The following is a 19,859-nucleotide window of genomic DNA, read 5'->3' as shown; positions in this document are numbered from 1 at the left end:
CTGTGGGAACACAATCATCTCCAAATCACAAACCATCATGACCTGGGCATATATCATTGTTTCTTCATTGTCACTGGGTCAATATTCTTCAATTTCCTACCAAACACCACTGTGGGAGCACAATCACAAGGCCTGCAGTGGTTCAAGAAACTGTCCCACCACCACCTTTGCTGGGCACCTAGGAGTGGGCAAAGAAATGTGGTCTTGACAGCATCGCCTACATCCCAAGAACACTTTTTTTTAAAAAGTTGTATTTTGTTGCGGTTTTATAATTCTGAAATTTGGAAAAAATATGAAGCCAAAGGCTGATCCAATCAAAATCTATGACATCAAAGTGTAATATAGAAAGTGTAATGTGACAGACTGTACAATGCAATCGCTTTACTATCAAATGCTACAAATTTCGTTCCCCCAAGATGTGCACCCCTCTCCCACACCTCAGTATCCCTCTCTCCCAGAACAAAGCACACATCCACTCCCTGCTTCGTTCCTGCCCAACTTAAATTTGCTGACCACTTGCTCTTTTCCTTCCCCCAAGATACCCTTGCCTTGCCCATCTCCACCTGCTTCAGTTTACCCACCACCCTGTGTATTTCTTTAAAAAAAAGATTTTTTTTTTAAAAAGTGAGGACAAGTAAAGGAATATATAAATCAAGGATACTGACTTAACAGCTTTCATAGATAAAAATGGGCAGGGTCTCAATTTGATCCTCAAAACAATGGTAAAATATTCTGAAGTATTGTGCAATAAAACAGAATTTGAATTGCTCAGTTACCATAAATTAAAAATCCTAATATTGTACATAGCAGACATCCATTTTGTGCCAAAACAGCATGTACTGTATTGCAACTCACTATGAGCAGCACCATAGGACATCCACCAATATGAAGTGCAGGGGTTTCCCTCCCATATTTTCGCCTCTTTAATTTGTTCATGTCACACATCGGTGATTAAAAAGGCTGATAATTCTAAGTTAATGTCAATGTTGCTGTATACCCAACTGCTTCCTCCTGGTCACTCACAATATGGGAAATCATCAGCAATAATTTCAGATGCTCGTGAACCAGATATCCAGCACTATAATGCTGTTACAGTTACACCATATTTATAAAGATATTATGGAGGGGGTGGGGTAAAAGGCAGAGAGAGACAAGTGTGCCCGACATTACAACTAACAATAAAACATTGGGCCAGAATTTGCGTGGATACGACGGCGACAGTACGCCGTCGTTTCGCCTTTGAAATAGTATGCAAGTTCGGGATTTCCGCACGCGCTAAATCCCAAACTTGCGATCTATCAAGTTAAGACTTGACAAATCATTCACTTCACCTTGGCAATCTCAATTGCTGCCGCAGAGTTGGACTAATTGCCCAGCAATTACAGAAAATTTTACGGCTAATGCAAAGAGGTGCGGGGCCTCAAAAGATCCAAAGAATCGTTCAGCATGTATTTAGCTCACATAAAAGTGAAATTGTTAGTTTGTTTCGTCTACACATTTTATTGAAATCCTGATGTTGAAGCTTGGTGCTGTCATTTTGCCAGGTTTGTGTGTGTGGGGCAATCTGAATTCAACCAAATAAAGAACGAAATGTTAAACCTAACTATATATTTATATCTTATTTCCTGACATTAAACCTTTTAAAAAGTCACCGTACAGTGCTGTTGTCATTGACTATGCCCATTTTGTGAGTGGAGTCAGCCAGTCTGCACTCTCCTTTCTCCTCTGCTGCCTTATTCCCCCTTGTATTCGTCATCATGTCCAACTTAACACTAACTTTATTCCCACATACCAGTTATCATATCCCAATGTACAATTAACCGTAAAAGCCTGATGCTGGTTCCCACATATCTGTCAAGAGGAAACTCAGCACCATCATTGATTGGAGCACCAGGCCCACATGATCCCAGGCATGCTTCTGCACACGCTGCGCTCCTGGGATCCGTGGGGGATTACCCTGCCCTTGAGTACGCAGCGTCAGAGAGCAAGTTTGTGAAGGAGGGTCCCCATCAGATAAGTACGAATCCTATTCGGATGCCAGTAGTGCACTGCCAAACACAATATATAGGCCATTATGCTGCAAGGCAAAGCTAAACATGAGCCCTTCATACTTACAAGGAACAGCAAATCTTCCCTTGGCACCTCCTCGGCTCATCCACACAGGAACAGAAACTCAGGGAATTAACAGAGTGCATGAATTGGTATCCTACCACTCCAAAACACCGAACACGGACTCCCTTTGAAATTAAGTGAATCACTCAAACCTTCTTTTACCAGAACAAAGACTGTTCATTAAACATATGTATGCAAGAGGTCATGTATGGATTTGTTAGTGTCCTAAACAAGTGTTGTGGCTAAAAAAAAAATATGTTTGTTGTCAATCCTAATTACTATTCCTGCTAAGACATAATCCATGCATGGGTTTCAGCCCTTTATCATCTCATTGCACACCTTAGTTTTCTTTCTGGTGAAAGGCATCGATTTACAGTTCAGACTTTATCTTGACATCATGAAAGAGTGTGCGATTTACTTGTATTCATCAATTTAGACAAGTAATTTTCAAAAATGGTCCATATTCCAGTCAAAACACTTGTAATCCAGGACAAATGTATGCCATACTTGAAGTTTCTGTTACAAATATATTCTTACATTCTTACCCTCTACGTATGGACCTTCCTTTGGATGTTCCCTTACTCTTAAATTGTACGTTTTGGTTGACTTTCTCCTGAGCAGATCCCTTACTCGTTCATTATAAATCTCCAGGTAGCTGTTTTGAGAAAGAAAAACATTTTTTTTTTTTTTTTAAATACTTAATGCATATTACAAATTTAATTCTGCATGCCACAAATGTCATGACCAGCAGTATCCTTTCAGACCCATTCCTCTGCCTGCCGCACCTGCTCTTTTGGCTTGAGGGCTCCCCAATGCACGCAAAGTAACAACTCATTACTAGCACTTTACAGATACTGATTGGGAAGGACTGCCAAGCAAGGGAAACATAAATTAGGAAATCATGGGAATGAAGAAATGGGTTTTGAGAAAGACAGAATTTGCATTTATGTAGCTTTCACAACCTCTGGACATCTCAAAGTGCTTTACAGCCAATGAATTACCTTTTGAAGTGTAACAGGTATTGTAATGTAGGAAAACACAGCAGCTAATTTGCTCACAGAAAACTCACACAAACAGCAGAAAACAGAGATAAATGACCAGATAGTCTGTTTTAGTGATGTTGGTTGAGGGATAAATGTTGACCAGAACACTATTAGATTGTTCCTGTTGTTTGAGTAGTTCAACGGGATCTTTTAAATCCACCTGAGAGCAGACCAGGGCTTTGGTTGATGTCTGATTTGAAAGACGGCACTCCGACAGTACAACACTGCCTCAGTACTGCGCTGAAGCGTCAACCTAGATTATGTGCTCAAGTCTCTGGAATGGGGATAAAAGCCTAAATCATCTGACTCGGAGGCGAGAATCACTGAGCCCAGGTTGGCACCAAAACTTTTTTTTTTAAATTAAAAAGTGGAGAGAAAAATGGAGGGGCAAAGAGGTTCAGTGAGAGTGTTTCAGAGAGCAAAACCGATGCAACTCAAAAGTTATTAAGGCAAAGTTGGCGCAAAGTGAGGGGAGGGATAAATAGAAGGCCAGTATCAAAAGGAGCAGAGTTACAAACCTTGGGAAGGGTTACAAGCTGGAAGAGCTTGCAGAGATATGGTGGAGCATGGGCATGTAAGGATTTATACAAAAGAACAAGGATTTTAAATGTAATACTAGACAGATAGGGACACAGTGGAGGTTACTGATGGGGGTGATCAAAGAACGAGACTTAGGCTAGAATTTTGCCTACCTGGGCGGGTCCGGTGTGGGCACTGACTATGACAGGTCGTGACCAAACTGCTGGCTCCATCCCGCTGCTGAAAGTGACTTTCCCTTAATAGGGCCCATTAAGCCCACCTGCGCATTACCCGACCCAATTAAATGGTGCGGGTCTGATGATGTCATCGATGACACATTTTCAGCCGGGGTAAGGGAACGGTAGCATAGTAGTTGAGTTATGGGACTAGTAATCCAAAGACCTGGACTAATGATCCAGAGACAAGAGTTCAAATCACACGCCGGCAGCTGTGGAATTTAAATTCAGTTAATTAAATAAAAATCTGGAATCAAGAGCTAGTATCAGTAATGGTGACCATGAAATTATCGGATGGTTGTAAAAACCCATCTAGTTCACTAATGCCCTTTAGGGAATGAAATCCGCCGTCTTTCCTTGGTCTGGCCTATATGCGACTTCAGACCCACAGCAATGTGGTTGATTCTTAATAGCCTAGCAAGCCACTCAATTGTAAAAAAACTACTACAAGAAGCAAGAATAAAAAAGACAGACCACCTAGCATAGACCTCGGCATCACTACGGACACGACAACGACCCAGTCGATCCTGCAAAGTCCTTTGAACCAACATCTGGGGAATTGTGCCAAAATTGGGAGAGCTGTCCTATAGTCAAGCAACAGCCTGATTTAGTCATACTCTCAGAATCATACATAGAAACATAGAAAATAGGTGCAGGAGTAGGCCATTCAGCCCTTCTAGCCTGCACCACCATTCAATGAGTTCATGGCTGAACATGCACTTCAGTACCCCCTTCTTGCTTTCTTGCCATACCCCTTGATCCCCCTAGTAGTAAGGACTTCATCTAACTCGCTTTTGAATATATTTAGTGAATTGGCCACAGCTACTTTCTGTGGTAGAGAATTCCACAGGTTCACCACTCTCTGGGTGAAGAAGTTTCTCCTCATCTTGGTCCTAAATGGCTTACCCCTTATCCTTAGACTGTGACCCCTGGTTCTGGACTTCCCCAACATTGGGAACATTCTTCCTGCATCTAACCTGTCGAAATCCATCAGAATTTTAAACGTTTCTATGAGGTCCCCTCTCATTCTTCTGAACTCCAGTGAATACAAGCCCAGTTGATCCAGTCTTTCTTGATAGGTCAGTCCCACCATCCCGGGAATCAGTCTGGTGAATCTTCCCTGCACTCCCTCAATAGCAAGAATGTCCTTCCTCAAGTTAGGAGACCAAAACTGTACACAATACTCCAGGTGTGGCCTCACTAAGGCCCTGTACAACTGTAGCAACACCTCCCTGCCCCTGTACTCCAATCCCCTCGCTATGAAGGCCAACATGCCATTTGCTTTCTTAACCACCTGCTGTACCTGCATGCCAACCTTCAATGACTGATGTACCATGACACCCAGGTCTCATTGCACCTCCCCTTGTCCTAATCTGTCACCATTCAGATAATAGTCTGTCTCTCTGTTTTTAACCACCAAAGTGGATAACCTCACATTTATCCACATTATACTTCATCTGCCATGCATTGGCCCACTCACCCAACCTATCCAAGTCACTCTGCAGCCTCATAGCATCCTCCTCGCAGCTCACACTGCCACCCAACTTAGTGTCATCCGCAAATTTGGAGATACTACATTTAATCCCCTCGTCTAAATCATTAATGTACAATGTAAACAGTTGGGGCCCCAGCACAGAACCTTGCGGTACCCCACTAGTCACTGCCTGCCATTCTGAAAAGTACCCATTTACTCCTACTCTTTGCTTCCTGTCTGACAACCAGTTCTCAATCCACGTCAGCACACTACCCCCAATCCCATGTGCTTTAACTTTGCACATTAATCTCTTGTGTGGGACCTTGTCGAAAGCCTTTTGAAAGTCCAAATATACCACATCAACTGGTTCTCCCTTGTCCACTTTACTGGAAACATCCTCAAAAAATTCCAGAAGGTTTGTCAAGCATGATCTCCCTTTCACAAATCCATGCTGACTTGGACCTATCATGTCACCATTTTCCAAATGCACTGTTATGACATCCATAATAATTGATTCCATCATTTTACCCACTACTGAGGTCAGGCTGACCGGTCTATAATTCCCTATTTTCTCTCTCCCTCCTTTTTTTTAAAAAAGTGGGGTTACATTGGCTACCCTCCACTCCATAGGAACTGATCCAGAGTCAATGGAATGTTGGAAAATGACTGTCAATGCATCCACTATTTCCAAGGCCACCTCCTTAAGTACTCTGGGATGCAGTCCATCAGGCCCTGGGGATTTATTGGCCTTCAATCCCATCAATTTCCCCAACACAATTTCCAGACTAATAAAGATTTCCCTCAGTTCCTCCTCCTTACTAGACCCTCTGACCCCTTTTATATCCGGAAGGTTGTTGGTGTCCTCCTTAGTGAATACCGAACCAAAAGTACTTGTTCAATTGGTCTGCCATTTCTTTGTTCCCCGTTATGACTTCCCCTGATTCTGACTGCAGGGGACCTACGTTTGTCTTTACTAACCTTTTTATCTTTACATACCTATAGAAACTTTTGCAATCCGCCTTAATGTTCCCTGCAAGCTTCTTCTCGTACTCCATTTTCCCTGCCCTAATCAAACCCTTTGTCCTCCTCTGCCGAGTTCTAAATTTCTCCCAGTCCCCGGGTTCACTGCTATTTCTGGCCAATTTGTATGCCACTTCCTTGGCTTTAATACTATCCCTGATTTCCCTTAATAGTTACGGTTGAGCCACCTTCCCTTTTTTATTTTTACGCCAGACAGGAATGTACAATTGTTGTCGTTCATCCATGCGGTCTCTAAATGTCTGCCATTGCCCATCCACAGTCAACCCCTTAAGTATCATTCGCCAATCTATCTTAGCCAATTCACGCCTCATACCTTCAAAGTTACCCTTCTTTAAGTTCTGGACCATGGTCTCTCAATTAACTGTTTCATTCTCCATCCTAATACAGAATTCCACCATATTATGGTCACTCTTCCCCAAGGGGCCTCGCACAATGAGATTGCTAATTAATCCTCTCTCATTACACAACACCCAGTCTAAGATGGCCTCCCCCCTAGTTGGTTCCTCGACATATTGGTCTAGAAAACCATCCCTTATGCACTCCAGGAAATCCTCCTCCACCGTATTGCTTCCAGTTTGGCTCGCCCAATCTATGTGCATATTAAAGTCACCGATTATAACTGCTGCACCTTTATTGCATGCACCCCTAATTTCCTGTTTGATACCCTCACCAACATCACTACTACTGTTTGGAGGTCTGTACACAACTCCCACTAATGTTTTTTGCCCTTTGGTGTTCTGCAGCTCTACCCATATAGATTCCACATCATCCAAGCTAATGTCCTTCCTAACTATTGCATTAATCTCCTCTTTAACCAGCAATGCTACCCCACTTCCTTTTCCTTTTATTCTATCCTTCCTGAATGTTGAATACCCCTGGATGTTGAGTTCCCAGCTCTGATCATCCTGGAGCCACGTCTCCGTAATCCCAATCACATCATATTTGTTAACATCTATTTGCAGTTAATTCATCCACCTTAGTGCCAATGTCCCAAACTCCTCCATCACCATCCCTGGGTATGTCTTGTCCCACCAGTAGTACAGATCCACCAGGGTGGCAGCACAGTGGTGTATACTCAGGAGGAAGTGGCCCTGGGAGTCCTCAACATTGACTCTGGAACCCTTGAAGTCTCATGGCCTCAGGTCAAGCATGGACAAGGAAACCTCCCATCGCCCTCCCTCAGCTGATGAATCAATACTCCATGTTGAACACCACTTGCAAGAAGCAGAGAGTAGCAAGGGCACAGAATGTACTCTGGATGGGGGACTTCAATGTCCATCACCAAGAGTGGCTCGGTAGCACCACTATTGACCGAGCTGGCAGAGTCCTGAAAGGCATTGCTGCCAGACTGGGCCTGTGACAGGTGGTGAGAGAACCAACACGAGGGAAAAACTTACTTGACCTCATCCTCACCAATCTACCAGTCGCAGATGCATCTGTCCATGACAGCATTGGCAGCAGTAATCACCGCACAGTCATTGTGGAGACGAAGTCTCGTCTTCACACTGAGGACACATTCCATCGTGTTGTGTGGCACTACCACCATGCTAAATGGGATAGATTCAGAACAGATCTTGCAGCTCAAAACTGGGCATTCATGAGGTGCTGTGGGCCATCAGCAGCAGCAGAATTGTATTCCACCACAATCTGTAACCTCACGGCCCATCATATCCCTCACTCTACCATTGCCATCAAGCCTGGGGACCAACTCTGGTTCAATGAAGAGTGTAGAAGAGCATGCCAGGAGCAACACCAGGCATACCTATAAATGCAACACAGGACTGCATGCATGCTAAAAAGCAGAAGCAGCATGCTATAGACAGGGCTAAGCAATCCTACAATGAATGGGTCAGATCAAAGCTCTGCCACATCGAGTCATGAACCATTAAACAACTAACGGGAGGAGAAGGCACCATGAATATCCCCATCCTCAATGATGGCGAAGCTCATCATGGAGCATGCGAGTGCAAAAGACATGGCTGAAGCATTTGCAACCATCTTCAGCCAGAAGTGTCGAGTGGATGATCCATATCAGCCACACCATCACAGAAGCCAGTCTTCAGCCAATTTGATTCACTCCATGTGATATCAAGAAACGGCTGAGCGGACTTGATACAGCAAAGGCTATGGGCCCCAACAACATCCCGGCTGTCATGCTGAAGACTGAAGTGCTCCAGAACTAGCCGTGTCTCTAGCCAAGCTATTCCAGTACAGGTACAACATTGGCATCTATCGACAATGTGGAAAACTGCCCAGCTATGTCCTAGCCACAAAAAGCAGGACGAATTCAATCCAGCCAATTACCACCCCATCAGTCTACTCTCAATCATCAGCAAAGTGATGGAAAGTGGCATCGACAGCGCTATCAAGCGGCATTTACTCATCAATAACCTACTCACCGATGCCCAGTTTGGGTTCCACCAGGACCACTTGGCTCCAGACCTTATTACAGCCTTGGTCCAAACATGGATAAAAGAGCTAAATTCCAGGTGAGGAGAGAGTGACTGCCCTTGACATCAAGGCAGCATTTGACCGAGTGTGGCATCAAGGAGCCCTCGTAAATCAATGGGAATCCAGGGGAAAGCTTTCCATTGGCTGGAGTCTTAGCGAGCACAAAGGAAGATGGTTGTGGTGGTTGGAGGTCAATCATCACAGCACCAGGACATTGCTGCAGGAGTTCCTCAGGGCAGTGTCCTAGGCCCAACCATCTTCAACTGCTTCATCAATGACCATTCTCCTCTCCCCTCTCCCACCCCCCATCATAAAGGTCAGAAGTGGGGATGTTCGCTGATGACTGCACAGTGCTCAGTGCCATTCGCAACTCTTCAGATAATGAAGCAGTCTATGCCCACATGCAGCAAGACCTGGACGACATTCAGGCTTGGGCTGATAAGTGGCAAGTAACATTCGCACCACCCAAGTGCCAGGCAATAACTATCTCCAATAAGCAAGAAGCTCACCACCGGCCCGTGACATTCAATGGCATCTTATATTCTTATTGCCATCACTGAATTCCCCACCATCAACATTCTGGGAGTCCCCATTGACCAGAAACTTAACTGTACCAGCCACATAAATACTATGGCAACAAGAACACATCAGAGGTTGGGTAATCTGCGACGTGCGTCTCACCTCCCGAGTCCCAAAACCCTTTCCACCATCTACAAGTTACGAGTGTGATGAAATACTCTCCACTTGCCTGGATGAGTGCAGCTACAACAACATCCAAGAATAGAATCACAGAAATTTACAGCACGGAAGGAGGCCATTTCGGCCCATCGTGTCCACACCGGTGTTGCTGTGGGGTGGTACCAACCTGGCGCTTCATGTAGCAGCCATATGGGTGTACAGCATTGAGTGAAGTAAATCTGGTCCTGGTGAGGTCTTCCCTGGCATCCCAGACAGCAATGTCCTTGGATGCGGATGCCCTCTGTTGTGTGCAGAATCAGGTGATTGCGGAGAAGGTTGGTGTTGTTGGTGCTGCTGGTGGGGCTCATCGTGGTCAGATTCTGGAGGACCAAGGTGAGACAGTATAAATGGCATCCATGCTGATGGAATAGATGGCAGGTGAGGTTAAGATGTCAATGGTGAGAGACGTTCTTCCAATGAGTTGAGACTGGATAGAGACTTTGCTGGAAAGACTTCAGTCTGCAGAATCTGTGCTGGGAATGCAGTGAGAAACAGCTTATGTTGAGGAAAGTGATCATCCGTCAGGTGAGAGTTTTTATAGTACATTTGATGTTATCAACGAATCAGCTGGAACAATGGCCACTGAACTCCCGCCTCAGATCGAGAGAGATGGTTTCCGAGCAGCGTGTTTCCCGTGACCATGCAGTTAAATGTAAACGATAAGGACAAAGCCACTTATGGGTCTGACAGCTAGTTATTAATTTAAATTGGGTCGCCCGCCTCTGCAAGTCTGGTTGGATCTGCGCTGACAGACGCGTCTGTGGAAAGGCACATGGGTGCGAGATGACAGCGGGTCCCCGGCCCGCTCCCAAAAATAACATTTCCACTTGACCCATCTTCGATCGCGCCAGTTACTACCCATGAAAATCCCGGCCTTAGTGTGGGACAGTACACGAGCAGTAGAGATTTGTACAAGCTGAACTTCATGAAGGGAGGAAGATGGGAGGCCAGTGAGGGGGCACTGAAATTTTCAACTCTGAAGTTGAAAAGTATTTATAAGGGTTTCAGGTTTCCGTGGCAGAGGGGCTGAAGTAAAGGCGAGGCAGGCAACGTTGTGCAGGTGGAAGTAAACAATCTTGGATAGATAGCATATAGAATTTAAAGTTCGGCTCACAATACTATAGCTGAAAGACTACGAGCAAGTTGGATAGAGTGGATTGTGCCTGGTACAGGATTGATGCACCAAATGGCATTTCATTGCTCCATGATTTCAGTTATTAAAGAGTAAAATGTTTTTTTGGTATTCAGTTAACTCATCTCCGAATAATGGAACACTTTTGCCATTGCAGAATAGGCATGCTTCCTGCCATAAAAATCATCTGAAAGTTCTTAATTTTGCATACATTATATAGCAAAATCTAATCAAATCCAATCATCCACAGCTTGGATTGCTTTCAAAATATTAATTGGGATAATTTTTTTTACTGATTAAACTGTGCAATAGTGATGTTGAAAATTGAAATTAGTTACATTTGTTGGTCCAATTCTTGGACCCAGACTCAGCATCAAGCACTTCCATCAACGATACAAGATAAATCGTTCATACTCTGCCCCAACCATTGGCCTCAATTCATATCTCAAGAGCATTTCCTGCAATAGTGTTACACTTCCAACAGCCACCTTGGTGACTTTTTTTTGATAAATTCAGAGGGCAAGTTACACTGAACCATCTAATTCTCACAAATGACATTACGTGGTGCCAGTGAACGTGGTACGGTTCTTTACATCAGCCAGGGAATGGCATATACTGCAGAAGTCTGAGGAAAATGAACAAAGCAAAAATATTCCAGGTCCATACCTTACTTCTGTGCGAAATGAAGCTTCATCCCACCTAGACTTCCCAGCAATTCTGTCATACAGCCCTTGACAAATTCGAGGTATCAGGCCTACATCTTCCTAAAATAGAATATACAGTAGATTGTACATGGTCCAGAGAGAAGAGAGATATGTTCAATTCTATGTTTACCTTCTAGTGCATTCAATTATTAAGCTTTCCTGTTATCATTAATGCAACACTTTAAAAAGTTTGTCTAAACAGCTCAATGCCAATTCCAATAGTGAAGCAAATTAGGCACATCAATGCATGGATGGAAAAATGGTTTGAAAAAGAGGACTCTTATTTCTAGGGCACTGGATGAGTTCTGATCCAGAGGACACTGTAAAGCTGGAATGGGGGGGTACAGTAGCATAGTGGTTTTGTTATTGGACAAGTAATCCACATGTTTTAACTAGTACCATTTTACAGAGAAAGGTGAAAATACAACTGTAAAAGTATCTGAGGAGTTTGTGCAAGAGTTATTACTGGATTACATAAAAAAAAAGGGACGAAACATAGAAAAAAAGCAGCCAGTTCACATTGTATGCATTCCAAAATACTAAATGAGGTCTGGGGAAGAGACAGTAGAGCCAAAGGGCTGGATGGTGGCAAGTATTATATCGCGGTTCATGAAAAGGGAAAAGAATAAGCCAGGAAATTATAGACCAGTCAGTCTTATCTCAGATGAAGGTAAACCTCTAGAATCCATAATACAGCTTGAAATTAGTGTACATTTAGAATGTTAATTTTAGATTTTTAATCAGATAGTCAGCAAGGAGTTGCAAAAGGCTAGGTTGTGCTTGATTAAAAGATTTTTTTTTTTAAAAAAAGGAATTCAGAAGCTACACAGGGAATGCGGCTTATATGGATTTTCAGATTAAGTTTCATTTCAACGCATTAATGTATTCATGTAGAACAATTACTTGTTTATGGCAAAGCTATTTTCGACCAACCTAAAGTGCCTGCTAGAAAATTGCATTTGGCATGAAAGTGATGGAGATCTGGTTCTCAGAATCTGTTCTGTTCTTACACCATGTCCTTAAGCACTTGAAAATGTACCCATTGTACCTCATACGGTTATTAAAAACATCTTACCGGGTCTCCCATCATTGTATATGATTTACCAGATCCAGTCTGGCCATAAGCAAATATGCACGCATTGTAGCCTTCAAAGGCAGATTTAAGGACATCAGTGCCAAGATCCTTGAAAACCTGCAAGAAAATAAACAGATTCTACATAAGACAGGGATAGATATACACTATTTGGCCTCTAGAATAACAGCTAGTTGAAATGTACTTACTAGTCTAGGTAGCTTAATTCCTTCTAAAGTACAAAGCAGTTAACCCTTTATGTCAACTGCAAAATTAACTGAGCAGTCGTGCAACAAATAGCTTTAATCAAAACTGCCAAACAGTTATTAAAGTTCAAGACTCAGGTCAGGTCGACTGTAGGAGGCAGCAAGACAAAGTTTGGTTTCAAGCTCTATACAGTGTGTTTCCACCACCCCGCCGTTCCCCCTCCTTCCCAGCCAGAACCTGATCACTGATTTATTAAATAATCCATATACAAAGTATTCAGTGTGTGGTTCACATGAAACTTGGAAATTCTTAAACAATTATACAATATCAAAAACCAACAGGTATAGGCATGAAAGTATTTTAGAATTTATGGGGCTCAATTTTTCCCAGTGCCGTTTTTTGGCTGATTGCCAGAGTTACGCACGTTTTTCTTGGCCCCAACTACTCCAAAAAAAAGTAGCAAGTTTCCCCATTCTATTTTTTGAAATAGACGCCACGCAGCCTGTCCTGTAGCCTTGGGGACCCTAATGTCTGTCTTGAAAAAACAATGCTGCGCCTTCTGCGCATGCGCGAAATAAAAAGGATGTTTTTGACATAATTCCTATGGGCGCGCGCATACCCAGTACAGCTCCCAGTCTGCAGTCAGCTATTTGTAAAGAGCCAGTTGTGTGAGAGAACTTTAATTCTCATAGGAAAAATCGGAGCTGCAATGCAAGATGCAATGTGGCTTAAGAACCAAGAATTTGTTACAGGATGAAGTGGAGGCACTAGTTACTGTCGTTAAGGGCAGATGGCAGGAGCTGGACACCAGCAGAGGTCACATAAAAGTTCCACCAAAAGAAATTAAGAAATGCTGGAACCAACCTGCAGAAGATTACTGTGCAATGGTGACCACCCCGAGGTCTGGAGGCCAGTGCAAAAAGTGGCAGGACCTTGGTCAAGTAGTTAGTGTAAGTAATATTTTAATTTATTCAATGGAATTGTAATTGTAAATGTGACCAGCTGTATATGTCCCACCCAGCAAAAAGACACCCTCTCTAAAAAAAATTATATTTTCATCTTTGCAGAGGAAAGTGGCATACAACAAATGAGAAAGAATCGAGACAGGAGGAGGCCTGGCAAATCTGCAGCCATCGATACCCTTGGAAGAGGGTCACTGCTTTGAATAGTCCTGCCTGGAGAAAAGCAACCAGCACTGCACAAGCTGGGCCCACATTTGAGGGAGGGGCCAAGTCCTGAAAATTCCATAGACTGGCTTTCCTAAATGTTAAGTACTGCACGGGCTAGCCATGCTTCGGTTCATGGGGATGTCTCCGTCAGCTATGCTTCGGTTGATGCAATGTGCTATCATTGATCATGGTCCTTCAAATCAGCTTGCTGCCTGCGCTGTGTGAGCCTACTCATGCCACCTACCCTACCCCTTCCTCTGCTGCTAACCATTTGTCTGTTCTGTTATATTTTGAAGAACTTGAGGCCAACCCCGACGATGCAGAAGATGATTCAGATGAGCCTGAAGAGGAGAATATCTTCCAATCCTACCTTCCAAACCATGAACATGGGGGAGAAGGGGAGGGGATGGATGAAGCCCCCACTGTTGCACTCACTCTGGAGGAGGTGCAGGTGCCGCCCATTGAGGTGCCAGCCCCTTCCCTGAGTGGTCTGAGTGTTGGTGGGACATTCCATGGTTTCCCACCGTCCAAGGTTACGAGTCCCAGTGGGGTGCAGCGAGCCACATGGGTTGGAGGTGTGCCGGCATCACTCCCTCGGCCAGACTCAAGCACAAGAGCTCGGCACTTGGTTTCCTCCACAGCCCCTCCCCACCCCGCTGGGTTTCTTTCCAAGCTGAGTGCCGTCTGGCCGAGGAAGCAATTCTGTGCCTCAAGCCCGGTGAGCATCGGAGATGGCAGTACAGTTTTGTGCACAGCAGCAAACATACACATTTCGCCCAAAGTTATTAAAGTGCCATAAATCACTGTGCGTCGCATCTCCAGAGACAGAGCTAGTGTTGTGCATGCTCAGACTTTGTGCCGCACATTGAAGCTCCACCCCCAGACTTAATTTCGGTTACCGCAGCGCCAAAATGAAATTTTACTTTGGCGAAAGTTACAACTTTTTTTTCAGCACAATAAAAAAGTGGCCGTTGATCCTCCTGGGCACCAAAAATTGGCAAAGAGGAAAATTGAGCCCCGAATCTGTTATTGGTATGGTATCTGGTATCTATCGCGTAAATACAGCAACTTCATGCCATTCAATGCATTTCAATGGTGAGGTAGGCAGCAAGATGCCGCTTTTGTGAAGCTAACGGCAAAGCGGTGCAACTCAGACAGCAACTTTACGATTTCCATATTTAACCATGTATCTGCTCCTCGCCTAAAGTTGGTGTAGCATTGTGTGCATAAAATAACGGAGAGCGTCATTAGCCTCACCATTTACTTTGATAGCAAATTCTAGCCCAATGTAAAATCTGGAAATGCTGTGGTAAGTCAGCATCAGAAAAAGAGATCCTTTCTGTTGAAATTGCTGAAAGATAGCAAATGTAACCCTACTATAGAAGAAAGGAGGGAAGAGAGAAAATGGGTAACTACAGACCAGTTAGCCGGACATCAGTAGTAGTAAAAATGCAAGAATCTTTTAAGGACGCAATACACTATGGCCCGGGGGGAGGGCACTTAGAAAATAATAATAGGATTGGGCAGTCAACACGGATTCACGTTTGACAAATTAGTCTCAGAATAAGGGGTCGGCCATTTAGGACTGAGATGAGAAGACATTTCTTCAGAGGATGGTGAATCTTTGGAATTTTCTACCCCAGAGGTCTGTGGCGGCTCAGTTATGATCTTATTGAATGGCGGAGCGGGCTCGAATGGCCTACTCCTGCTCCCGCTCCTATTTATGTTCTTGTGGTCAGAACGATTTTGAAGTGAATCTATCTTTCTCTTGCAGATGCTGACTTAACTGCTGCATATTTCCAAAATTTTCTATTGTTATTGAGGATTTCCAGCTTTTGATCACTGATATAAATGGTTTAACACAAGACTTCATGCATTGAGAGGATTATTTTTGTACATTTGTGGAATTCGAGTAAACTAGTGACTGTCAGTTTAAAAAGGCTGGTAGGATTGGAAGAAACAAAATTACCTAGTTATGCATATATGTCAGCAGTTTTTATTTTAGCCTTTTTTGGTTTTCCTTTACTGCATTTACACAAGAAAATAACACAAGAAATAGGAGTAGGAGGTCATTCGAGACCATGGCTGATCTACCTGAACTCCACTTTTCAGCCCTATCCCCCCATTTCCTTTGTAGATTTTCTAATTTCAGAAAGACAAAAATTGTGACGAGCATAATTTTATTTTAAAACTTTGATATAATTAAACCTTAAAAGTTGATAAACAAGTTTTCCAACAAAAGATCAAAAGAAAATATGAAGCAAGAAAAGGCCCAACCACCTGCCCATCGTTAAACAGCAACACCAATGCAGAGTTACTGCACTAACAACATCAACGTCCAGACATTGAACTGGACTGGTTCATCGGCAACACAGGAAAGGTTGGTACTCTGACAAAGAACTCACCTGACCCCTTAAAAACTCTCCACCATCTTCAAGGCTCAATTTAGGAGTGTATAGCAATACTAACTCACCTGGATGGTGCTGTCGCAACAACCCTCAAGAAGCTCAACACCATTCAGGATAGAGCAGACCTTTTGATTGGCAACCTTGCTACTGGACTCAATATCCACCACCTGCATACTGTGGTTGCCAAGTGTACCTTCCATCGGTTGCACTGCAGCAACTCATCAAGCTTACTTCGACAACACATTCTAGCCCTGCTGCCTCTACCAAGAGCGATGAGAACCGCAATGTCATGGGAGCACCATCATCTCCAAGTCATACACCATCCTGACATACATCGCTGTTCCTTCATCATCGCTGGATAAAAATCTTGGCATTCACTACCTAACTCTGTCATCCTCTGCACAAGGATTACAACTGTTCAGGCAAAAAGCTCACTGCCAACTTCAGAGCAACTGGAGAAAGGCAACAAATGCAGCCTTGCCAACGTTCAGAGAACAAATACATTTTTAAAAATGTATCAATCCTATTCTTCCAGAGAATAAATATAATTTTTTTTCCATCATAGGCTACAATGAGGTAACCATGATGGCCGTTTATCTAGTCAGCTGCTATCAGGCTACAAAATCAGAGATACCTGCTGCAGCAACAGAAGAGGACGACCAAAACGTTTAAAAAGGGACTTGAAGCTCGACACCAAATCTTGCTTTTAGATCTCGGACTGAGCTGAAGCTTTCATCACGTAAACGGGTGAGGAAGAGATGCCCACAAATGGGCCCACCCCCTCGGAAAAGACATTCAGCTCGCCTTCCACCAATTCCCCAGGGTCTACCATCAGCCCTTCTCCTGGTGGTCTCTAGAGTCAGCTGCAGTAGTGATAGAAAAGACAGAAATCAGGCAGGTTTCTGTGCTCTCTATCCCTGCCATCATTTATATGCCAGCTGTGTCCACTGTTGGGCTGGGAAAAGAATTTTGAGGGTGAAAAATCAAGGGAAGTGCTGGTAGAGGTAGGGATATGGCAGTAAGCCTCCTATCCTTTGATCATGAGCTGTTACAACACCCAAAATCAGGCAGTAGTGGAGGAAAATCCAGTCCTCAGTCTCAGAAGTAAACAACCAACCCCCACCAACCAGGCAAAACTCCAACAAAATAACTTCTGAAATTTCCTGTTATTCCCCCAATGATGATCAAGCAGGACTCCACAATGTTAATCCAACTTTAACTCATGCATATGATTCGGACCAGTTGCATGGCTACGGCAGTACATGACTATTTTATTCCATGGAGTGTCCCCTGTATTCATCCTTGCATCATTAAAATAATAACTGTAAAAATTAAATTCAAAGTTAAGACATTGCAACCATCAACTTTGCTTAGAATTTGTTCCATAATACTACATCTCTAGAAATTCTGATTTCTATTCTCACGCGATACTTTTCAAATTTGTACTCTATCCTGCAGTCACAATTTATATTGAAATAACTTGCATGATCTACACCTCCCAATTTTTTTGTGGGGTGGAGAGATGAAATAAAGTGCATTTAATCATCATAGAAGTGCATACCCTTTCCTGAGACACAAACTTGGGACTCCTGCAATCAGCAGAACAATAAGAATGGTCATACGTAAATGTCTTTAGCCGCTCTCGTCCAGAGTCTCCTGAACTTCCTTCTGGGATCTATTGGGAGGAGAGGAAAAAGCATATTATTAAAATCTTTAAAATTATCACCCATTAATTTTTTTTTCAAATTTTATTTAGAGGTTATGCACAGGTTTTAAACAAAATCAAAATTGAATGCCCCCATTAAATGGCCTCTTTCCGTGCTGTAAATTTCTATGATTATAAGTAAAAGCAGTGCAAAAGGTACTTTAACTCACATTTTGGGAACAAGGCTGGTTTTCAGGTCTCACAAGCTCACTACATTTAACCCCAATATTTACGCAAAGTTCCCAAAATGTTGTACATTTATCCTGCAATGAGCCTATTGTAAGACACTGCAGAAATCTATTTTAAATGTGTGAATTGATAAATGTTTTTACATACAAGGGGAAATAAAGTACATTCATTTTGTATAGAAACATTTTTCACCACAGTTCAACATTGGCAATAGAAGGTATTTTACTAGAACATACTGTTCAGTCACCAGTGCAATATTTTACTTTGAACACCAGAACATTTCTGAAAAAGAAAAGTGCTTACACTGCACTGAAAGTACTTTGGTGTTCAATACTGAAAAGAAAACTGAAGGATATAAAATGCACATGTTTTCTTTGCAGCAGTACTCTAGGCATCGCACTGTTAAGGCTGGATTTTCACCAGGTTTGTGACTGGGTTTTCGCCTGGGCGAATCGCAAAAACAACTTTTTTTGGTGCTAAACGAGTCGCACAATATTTTGCGCCTGGGCGGAACTTGCCAGTGGTTTTGCGGCGGCACTGAAAGTTAGTGCTCGCCCGATGTTTCCACCGTTTGGATGACATCAATCGACGTGCAACGCTGCTGCGCTGGCGCCCTGGGCGGAAAATTCAGCAATATCGCCCAATTTACTGTCCGCCCGGGAACCCACCAGTAAAAGCCAGTCGAACCCAGGGCGCACCTGACACTAACTGCGCCATTTTAAAAATGGAGCAGACGTTAGTGCATTAAAGGATTGGGAGAAAAAGGCTACGTTTTACAGTGAAATTTTATGCGAGTTCATAGTTTGTTTTAAAGGCTATTTAAGGACATTTTTAAAAATGAGGACTATACTAGGTCAGCCATTATTCCTGGCTGCTATATTTATACAGCATCGAACTGCAAGGCTTATTGATGAGTGTCCAGTGACTAATGTGCGTGCCAAACTCTCATCTTTATACGAAAAAAGTCCTTGAACTTTGTATAATATTTAGACAATTAACATGAAGATGTAGAATCAAAATGGCATTGTCCTGAAATCACGACTAACTGCTTTCTGAACTATGCACAAACAAGATCATAGTAACAAAAGTACACTCAAATACTTAATATACAGATAAATGACTAGCTACTCATTTCAATGGCTAAATGGCTCCCTATCATCTAGCAGTCTGTTTTGATCCAATCTTCAATCTTCCAACTTAACCCTTTCGATATCTCCAGACCACGCCGAAGCAAAGCGTTTCAGAAATGCGGGCTTGCGCTCCCACAAAAGGTGACTGCGGCATTTGCCTTCTATGCCTCCAGCTCCCATCAGGCATCAGCAGGGGTCATATGCTCCATCTTGCAGCACGTTACACATTGCAGCAGTCGCTAGGTGACTACTGCACTGTACGCATGCAGGATGGACTTCATAAACTTCCCAATGACCAAAGAGGCACAGAATGAAAGGAGTGTAGGTTTTGGATGAATTGCTCGCTTCCCCAAGGTTCAGGGTGCCATTGGCTGTATGCACATTGTCCTGCGAGCATCTTTACATAATCCAAGGGTTTACCGAAACCGAAAAGGATTCCACTCCATGAACATACAGATCATTTGCGATCATACTCAGCGCATCATGGCAGTCAATGCCCAATATCCAGGGAGCATCCATGATGCTTTCA

At 43.3% G+C, this 19,859-nt stretch overlaps 1 protein-coding gene across 5 annotated transcripts in view; it reads right to left on the bottom strand.

Moving 5' to 3' along the window:
• kif16ba (kinesin family member 16Ba) overlaps positions 1-19,859 on the bottom strand; it is a 306,911-nt gene that overhangs the window by 231,961 nt on the left and 55,091 nt on the right. For all 5 annotated transcript variants that reach the window (XM_070889808.1, XM_070889811.1, XM_070889812.1 and 2 more), the window contains 4 exons: positions 17,868-17,981; positions 12,526-12,642; positions 11,413-11,510; positions 2,658-2,767 (listed from right to left, as the gene is read on the bottom strand). In XM_070889808.1, the coding sequence (XP_070745909.1) occupies positions 2,658-2,767; positions 11,413-11,510; positions 12,526-12,642; positions 17,868-17,981 (439 nt within the window). The remainder of the gene's footprint in view (positions 1-2,657; positions 2,768-11,412; positions 11,511-12,525; positions 12,643-17,867; positions 17,982-19,859) is intronic.

The sequence above is a fragment of the Pristiophorus japonicus genome, chromosome 9, assembly GCF_044704955.1.
Source record: "Pristiophorus japonicus isolate sPriJap1 chromosome 9, sPriJap1.hap1, whole genome shotgun sequence".
Classification (NCBI taxonomy): Eukaryota; Metazoa; Chordata; class Chondrichthyes; family Pristiophoridae; genus Pristiophorus; species Pristiophorus japonicus.
This window is presented reverse-complemented; position numbering and strand designations above follow the sequence as displayed.